The 8,947-nt window shown below is 41.3% G+C and overlaps 1 protein-coding gene across 1 annotated transcript; it reads left to right on the top strand.

Annotated features, from left to right (window-relative positions):
- The first annotated feature begins 805 nt into the window (after nt 1–805).
- On the top strand, nt 806–2,074 carry LOC129966460 (uncharacterized). Its single transcript, XM_056080885.1, has one exon. The coding sequence runs from the start codon at nt 806–808 to the stop codon at nt 2,072–2,074; it is 1,269 nt and encodes a 422-aa protein (XP_055936860.1).
- Nucleotides 2,075–8,947: the final 6,873 nt, after the last annotated feature.

Here is an 8,947-nt window from a genome sequence, read left to right as displayed (position 1 = left end):
GTGGCTGTTCAAATCAATGTTAAATCTCTGATTACAATATGTTGTTTTTACTTGCCACCACATGACAATGTAAGTCAGCAGGATCTTGATAATTTGGTTGACCAACTTCCGACGCCTTTTTTAATGCTTGGTGATTTTAATGGGCATAGTCATTTGTAGGGTTCGGAAAAGACGAATACTCGTGGTAGACAGATCGAACGTTTATTAACAATAACTGTCTCTGTCTGCTAAATAATAGCGAGAAAACATATTTCCATGAACCCACACGTACCTTTCATACTCTTGATTTGGCCCCCCTCAGGGGCTCGCCTACTATAGGTGAGTACGGGTGTCCCAATCCCGAGGTACCCAGGGATCTTTACTCCCTTTATGTTCAAACTCCCCTACGTTTTCTGCTTTCTTCTGTTTTTTCCTTCCCTCGACGGCAGGCGAGGGAGCTCTCCATGAGAAGCTGTCGCCGCTCTGTTTGCTTCCTGCTTCTCATGGACAGCAAATACCCCCACGTGTTTGCCGTGCGTGGCGACCCATTTGAAAGACGGGTGGTGCACTGTGGTCCCCGGTGTATCAATCGGCTGGTACCTAGTCACCTCAGTGACTAGTCTGCTAGGGGTCAAGCGAAGGGGCAACTCCTTGGGCTTGGCGTTAAGGGTGGTCACTGTCCCCGGGGGTAGCTCCCAGCGTATAGGGTTTCGATTAGCACCAAGGTAAGTGCCGAGGCTGGGAATGGCCAGAGCCGGTGGCTGCCTTCCCTTGTTGGGCTCCGTGGTGGGCGGTGCCGTCGGGCCTGAATCTTTCTCAATGTCGTATGGCTCCTCCCAAGAAGGGTCCCTTTAGTGGGCAACGTATTCCCCAAACCTTTAATGTCGATAACCATTTTGATCGTTATTACATTGTGAAGCGCATATCTGAAAAAGACGAGACTTTCCAAACAGTTTCTCCGTTTTTGGTACAAAAGGCCATCAGTGCCACAATTGGTGAACCAAATTCTATCCGCAAGATACGTTCAGGCGACTTGCTAATAGAGGTCAACTCACGTATGCAAGCTCAGCAATTACAAAAAATAAAAGCTTTGGCAACTATACCGGTTCGTGTAACCCCTCACATATTATTAAACACTTCAAAAGGTGTCATAACGTGTGGTGAGATATTAAATCTCCCAGTAGATTTAATCGCTAAGGAATTAAAATCCCAAGGTGTTACCCATGTCCGCCGAATTACGATTAGGCGAGATGGAGAAACAATCGAAACGAAGCATCACATTCTCACATTTATGTCACCTAAATTACCTGAGTCTATATATGTAGGGTATATTAAGCGTCCAGTTAGACCCTATATACCGAACCCCTTGAGATGCTTTAACTGTCAACGCTTTGGGCACTCGAAAGCAAATTGCCGAGGCACCATAACTTGTGCCCGATGTGCTGAGCGAGGACATGAGAGCCAGGAGTGTTCCGCACAGGAAAAGTGCGTGAATTGCAAAGGTAATCATACGTCCTTCTCCCGCTCGTGCCCACGATGGCAACTAGAAAAAGAAATAACCGCTGTTAAAATTAAAGAATTATCATACCCAGAAGCCCGAAAGAAAGTTCTTTCTCAAACACCCTCACCTGGCATTAGCTACGCCTCTGTTGTCCGGAAAATTTTTTGTAAAAACTGTGCATGTCAAAATTGCACTAAAAGTAAGAATCCTTTACCATCCCTTAAACCTTCATCTGATTCCGATAGTGATAAATCCATTGTTAATAATCATGATACTGAGAAGTCAGAAACAATTAAGCGAAAACCATCAAAATCAGAAAAATCACTGAAACTTAAGCTTGCAAAACGTGGTGTCTCGAAAACTAATCTCTCTACAAAATTTAAGAAATCGGCTACTAAAAATTCAGTAGCTTTGGGACTTGCAAGTCAAGGTATAGCCCATAAAGACTTGACGTCTATTTTTGGTGGCATACCAAATTGTCCCGACCTCAAACTCCATCATTCGGGAGATGAATCTGAATTTGAAATGAGTTGCGAAGTTTCTGCAACTCCTGTCGTTGCGCCTAATAATTCTTCAGCGACTCATATCTCTTAATGGGTACCTTCCTTTCTTGGAATTGTCGCGGCATCCGCTCCAAACTTCATGACATTAAGGCCATTATTAACACCTTTCATCCAGTTTGTTTTGGTCTTCAGGAAACTTTCCTTACACCTAATATTCCATTAAAATTACGTGGCTACAATTGTGTTCGGAAAGATGCAGGCACTATAGGGCATAGTTCTGGTGGTGTCTGTATTTTGACCTCAAATCAATACTCGAGCACACCTCTTACTCTACATACTCCTTTGCAGGCAGTAGCAGTTCAAGTTCACGTCCGAACACTGGTTACAGTCTGCTGCATCTATTTGCCACCTCATGATGTCATTAGCCAACAGGCACTTAACAATTTGATCGACCAGCTTCCGTCCCCTTTACTGATAATAGATTTCAATGCTCATAGTTCTATGTGGGGTTCGAATAGTACAAATTCTCGTGGGCGACAGATCGAACAGTTTATTACTAATAACTGTCTCTGTCTGCTCAATAATGACGAGAAGACATACTTTTATGCGCCCACACGCAGCTTCCACAGTATTGACTTGGCAATATGCTCTCCTGACTTACTGCCATTATTGAACTTTGCTGTCAGTGAAGATCTCTACAACAGTGATCACTACCCTTTAATAATCTCACAGGCTGATAGAAGTGGTGCGACCTTACATCCGCCACGTTTCCTATTCCAGCGGGCAGATTGGGCTACTTTCACACAGCTGGCAGAAATTACCGAAACTATGGTTAATACTTCCGATATTACGGAGGCAACGCAAAATGTTATTGATTGCATTATATTTGCTGCTAATAACACCATCCCCAAATGTTCCCCACGTTTACGAAAATTTCGTCGCCCGTGGTGGAATGAGGCTTGCCGTGACAGCCACAAAGAACAAAAGAAAAGATGGAACATTTTTCGAAGGTACCCTTCAACAGAGAATCTTATTGCTTTTAAATGTGCCAGAGCCAATGCACGGCGGATTCGCCGACAGTGTCAAAGGGAATCATGGATTCGCTTCATCTCGTCAATTACATCCTCTATTTTTAGCAAATTGCTTTGGAAGAAGGTGAAGGCTGCAAACGGAATCTATAAAGATCTTTCTTTCCCTGTATTGAAGATAGGAAATGGTACGGTTTCCTCTCCATTAGACGTTGCTAATACTCTCGCGGAAGCATTCGCACAAGTTTCCGCTGCTGATTCATACCAGCCCGCATTCGTGGCGACTCAGAATCGAGCGGAACGGAAGAATTTACGTTTTTCCACCCGAAGATCTCTTTCTTACAATACCGATTTCAGCATGCATGAACTGCTATTGGCCTTATCTAAAGTACATGACACTAGCGCCGGACCGGATGGAATTACATACAATATGCTTCGCCATTTATCTACGTCCTCTCTCTCTAATCTGCTGGGTCTATTCAATCGTATATGGATTGAACAGAGGTTCCCTTCGCAATGGCACGAAGCTATTGTGATACCAATCCTCAAACCCGGGAAAGATTCGTCTAACCCTCTGCATTATAGACCAATTACGCTCACAAGTTGTCTGTGCAAGACGCTTGAGCGAATGGTAAATGCCCGTCTTGAATTTGAACTGGAGAGGAAAGAATGCATTCCACAGTTGCAGAGTGGTTTTCGAAAAGGACGTTCCACATATGATAATATCGTCTTACTCGAGACCCAAATACACAACGCATTTGTACGCCGAAATCATCTGGTCTCTATTTTCTTTGATGTTGAAAAGGCTCACGACCGTACCTGGCGCTTTGGCATTCTTAAAACTCTTTTCAATTTTGGTTTTAAGGGAAATTTACCTATTTTCTTAAAAAACTTTTTATCTTTGCGAAAATTTCGTGTTCGAATTGGCAATTGTTATTCAGATTCTTTTATTCAAGCTGAGGGGGTTCCACAGGGAAGCGTCCTTAGCGTAACGCTCTTTATAATTCATTTTAGTCAAATTCTTAACATTTTACCACCATCTGTCGAGGGCACCCTGTATGTGGATGATCTTCAGATCTCCTGTCAAGGTTGCAATATGCACCTAATAGAGCGTCAGCTACAAGTTGCAGTTAATAAGATAATAGATTGGTGTGAGGAGAACGGACATAAGATTTCCGCTGAAAAAAGTAAATGCGTTCACTTTTGTCGGAAGCGTGAAATTCATTTGGACCCTTTAATTAATATTAAGGATACCTCAATCCCTGTGGTTGGTGAAATAAAGTTTCTAGGAGTAGTGTTTGATCGTAAGCTCACTTTCCTTCAGCATGTTTTATATCTGCGGAAGAAGTGTGACAGATCAATGAACATTCTAAAAGTACTTTCTAAAACCTCTTGGGGAGCAGACCGTACATCTTTGCTTCGAATTTATGAAGCAGTTATTTTATCCCGTATTGATTATGGATGTATGGTATATGGTTCTGCACGGTCCTCCGTTTTGCGTAGACTAGATACTATACATCACACCGCCCTGAGAATTTGCTCAGGAGCTTTCCGAACCTCCCCAGTTGAAAGTCTTTACAATGTATGCCACCAACTGCCGCTAAATTTGAGGCGTCAAAAAATATATGTCCAGTATTACCTCCGATCATTATCTGTTTCAAAACATCCCATAGTTTCTATAATACTTCCCACTCGGCTTCGGAGATTTTAAGCAGCCCGGCCATCTAACATTCTTCCTTTTTGTGAACGAGTAAAATTGCTTCTTGCTGATTCTGAACTTAGTGATATGGGTATTCAGTCATTTGATTTATTTTCATTTCCACCTTGGGATATTCCTGAATTTTCCTTCTTAAACCCATTCTGTGGGTTCGAAAAGTCTACAACGGCCCCTGTGGTTTTTAAAACACTTTTCTGTTCTAATCGCTGTCAGTTTTCATCATATATGCCTATTTTTACAAAAGGTTCTAGGTCAGATGATCATGTTGGGTGTGTTATTGTTTTTGGAACACAAACATTCGGCTACAGTCTACATACATGCCTCTCTGTTTTGTCTGCCGAATTATTAGCAATTTTCTATGGCTTACAGAAAATTTCTCAAAGCTCTGAACGCAAATTTTGTGTTTATACTGACAGCATGAGTTCCCTAGAAACTCTTTCCCATTTTCATACTCGGCTTCATCCCATTTCCTTGGAAATTTTGGATCTTTTGAGGACTTTAAGGAATAGAGACTATGAAATATTATTCTGTTGGGTCCCAAGTCATGTCGGAATAATCGGAAATGAGCTGGCGGATAACGCTGCTAAAACAGCAACTTTGTTTATGCAGCATGAAATACCCTTCCCCGACGCGAAGAACCTTTATTCAAGAAATATTTATTCGTTATGGCAACAATCGTGGAATCAACAGATAAATAATAAATTGCATAACATAAAACCAACAATTACATCCTGGCCCTCTCATCCAATGCGTGAGCTCGATGTCAAATTGACTAGACTCCGCATTGGTCATACTCGTATCACTCACAAATACCTTCTATTTGGTGATCGAGCTCCTCTCTGTTCGAGATGCCAAGTGCTTTTAACGATTCGTCATATTTTTATTGAATGTCCCGATTTTAATTTCCATCGTTTACGGTATTTTAACTCCTCATCACTAGACATGCCAACACTGTTGGGAGAGAATCCTCACAAATTGGTTTTTATAATTCCATTTAAACTTCATAATTTTAAATTTGTTCAATTTTTTACCGTTTCGTTTTAATTCTAATGTCGACTTGTAATGCATCTTTTATTCCTATTAAAGTTATTTTTTTAGGTTGTATTAAAAAGAACTTTTATTAACCATACGTCTGGCGCAGTATAGCCTACATTGGCTCTTGTGCCAATAAAACAAACAACCAACAAATCTTGATTTGGCCGTTTGCTCCCCTGAATTTCTACTATTGCTTGATTTTAAGGTTGAAAGTGATCTAAATAATAGCTACCACTTTCCCCATAATAGTCTCTCATACTGAGAGAAACTGTGGAACACAAACTTCCCCACGTTACCTTTTCCAACGAGCAGATTGGGGTGCTTTCTCTCGATTGGCAGGAATCACTAAAACTAGGGTTAGTCTTGAAAACATAACAGAAGCGGTACAAAAGGTAATAGACTGTATAATACTTGCTGCTGACAATATTATTCCAAAGAGCTCTCTAATCAAGTATGGTTCTTGCGCCAGAAAACCCAAACCAACCAACCAACCAACCAAAGAGCTCTCTTCGTCCACATAAATTTCGTAGACCATGGTGGAATAGAGCATGTCACGACAGCCATAAAGAACAAAAAAGGCGGTGGAATATATTTCGCCGGTACCCCACAATAGATAATCTAGTTGCGTTTAAGCGTGCCAGAGCTAATGCCCGTCGCACTCGCCGGCAAAGTCAGAGGGAATCTTGGATACACTTCATTTCCTCAATTACATCTTCAACATCTAGTGCACAAATTTGGACGAAAATTAAAGCTGCGAATGGGATATACAATGCGTTTTCCTTTCCAGTATTAAAAATTGGAAATACTCAGTATTCATCCCCAGCAGATATAGTCAATATCATTGGACACTCGTTTGCGCAAGTGTCATGCGCAGACTCGTATAGTCCAGCTTTCCTTGAGACTAAGAGACGCGCTGAACAGAGGTCTTTAAATTTTGAAACCAACAGGCAACCTCCATATAATTCGCCATTCACGATGTTTGAATTGAAGATGACTTTAAACGAAGTTCGTGATACTACCCTAGGACCTGACGGAGTTACATACAATATGCTTCGCCATTTGAACACAGTTTCTCTCTCTAATCTTTTACACCTTTTCAATAGAATATGGACTGAGAAACAGTTTCCTTCGCAATGGCATGAAGCCATTGTTATTCCGATCCATAAGCCTGATAAAGATTCTACTAACCCTCTAAACTACAGGCCGATTGCCTTGACAAATTGCATGTGTAAAACTCTAGAGCGCATGATCAACACCCGCCTTATTTATGAATTGGAGATACGTAATTGCATTCCTCCTTTACAAAGTGGTTTCCGTAGGGGCCGGTCTACAATAGACAATCTCGTGCTTCTGGAAACTGAAATACGTAATGCCTTTGTAAGACGGAATCATCTTGTTTCAGTCTTCTTTGACATAGAAAAGGCTTATGATCGAGCCTGGCGTTATGGTATTCTTCGATCACTTTTAAAGTTTGGTTTTTATGGCAATTTGCCGATTTTTATTCAACATTTTTTATCCTCTCGCATTTTTAGAGTACGTATTGGGAATTCTTATTCCAGCCATTTTATTCAAGCTGAGGGTGTCCCTCAAGGAAGCGTCCTCAGTGTGACACTTTTTATCCTTCATCTTAGTCAGATTTTAGACCAATTACCTCCATCTGTTAAGGGCACTTTGTATGTTGATGATCTTCAGATATCTTGTCAGGGCTCTAGTATGCATTTAATTGAGCGACAGCTTCAGCATGCTGTGAATAAGTTAATGACATGGTGTAACGAGAATGGCCACACTCTTTCTGCTGAAAAGAGCCGCTGTGTCCATTTCTGTCGGAAAACGGGTATACATCCAGATCCTATAATTCGCATTGGTAATGTGGACATTCCTGTAGTTACAGACATGCGATTTCTGGGAGTGATATTTGATAAACTCTCCTTTCTTCCACATATTTTGAAATTACGGAAGAAATGCGAATCACTTCTCAATATCCTTAAAGTTCTTTCGACAACGACGTGGGGTGCAGATCGCACTTGCCTGCTGAGGATTTATCAAGCATTAATATTATCCCGCCTTGATTATGGATGTGCTGTGTATGGCTCGGCTCGACCCACTGTTCTACTCAAATTGGACACTGTACATCATTCTGCCTTGAGAATCTGTTGTGGTGCCTTCAGAACCTCGCCCGTACAAAGTCTTTGTCATCTGCCATCAGTTACCATTACACTTAAGACGTAAAAGGCTCTCGGCTCAGTACTATCTTAGGATCCAGTCGCTTTCTAATCATCCACTAAGGCAAATGACACTTCCCATTGGTCTTCGTAGACTTTACAATGCTCGCCCCTTCAATATTCTCCCCTTTTGTGAGAGAATTCAAACGATTATTGCTGATGCAGATTTTAGTAACATACAAATTAAACAAGCAGAATTCTATGTCATTCCACCTTGGGATATGCCTGTCTTTTCATACCTCAACCCCTTTTATACATTCGATAAGTCTTCCACAGCACCCGTCATATTTCAAAAACTCTGTCTCTCACAGGAATCAATTTTCGTTATACGAACCTATTTTTGCTGATGGCTCAAAATCGGAGAGTTATGTTGGCTGCGGAATTAAATTTTTACAAAAAATCTACAGTTACCGTTTGCACAACTTTTGTTCGGTTTTGACAGCGGAACTTGTAGCAATCTTTTGCGCTCTTCAGAAAATTGCAGTTTCTGATGGGCGTAAATATATTTTATATATAGACAACATGAGTGCTTTGGAGATATTATCCCACCCTGGTAAATTGATGCATCATTTGGCAGTAGATATATTATGTTGCTTGCAAACACTTCAGGCCAGGGACTTTTTAGTTTTATTCTGCTGGGTTCCTGGTCACGTTGGAATTTTGGGCAATGAAAACGCTGATTACGCTGCCAAAGCAGCTTCTAGTTTATGGCAGACATCAATTCCATATCGGGATTCAAAACTTAGAATTATTCATTATATCTATTCCCTCTGGAAGGAGTCTTGGGATATGGAGACCCATAATAAGCTACATTTCATTAAACCGCATATTCATTTGTGGCCCATTGTTTCCATAAGAACAGCCGACGTGAAACTGACGCGACTTCGCATCGGTCATACTCGTTTCACTCACAAATATCTATTATTTGGTGAGAGAGCGCCCAGATGCCTATCATATAATGT

The sequence above is a fragment of the Argiope bruennichi genome, chromosome 4, assembly GCF_947563725.1.
Source record: "Argiope bruennichi chromosome 4, qqArgBrue1.1, whole genome shotgun sequence".
NCBI lineage: Eukaryota > Metazoa > Arthropoda > Arachnida > Araneae > Araneidae > Argiope > Argiope bruennichi.
The sequence above is the reverse complement of the archived record's forward strand: the minus strand, read 5'-3'. Positions and strand labels throughout refer to the sequence as shown.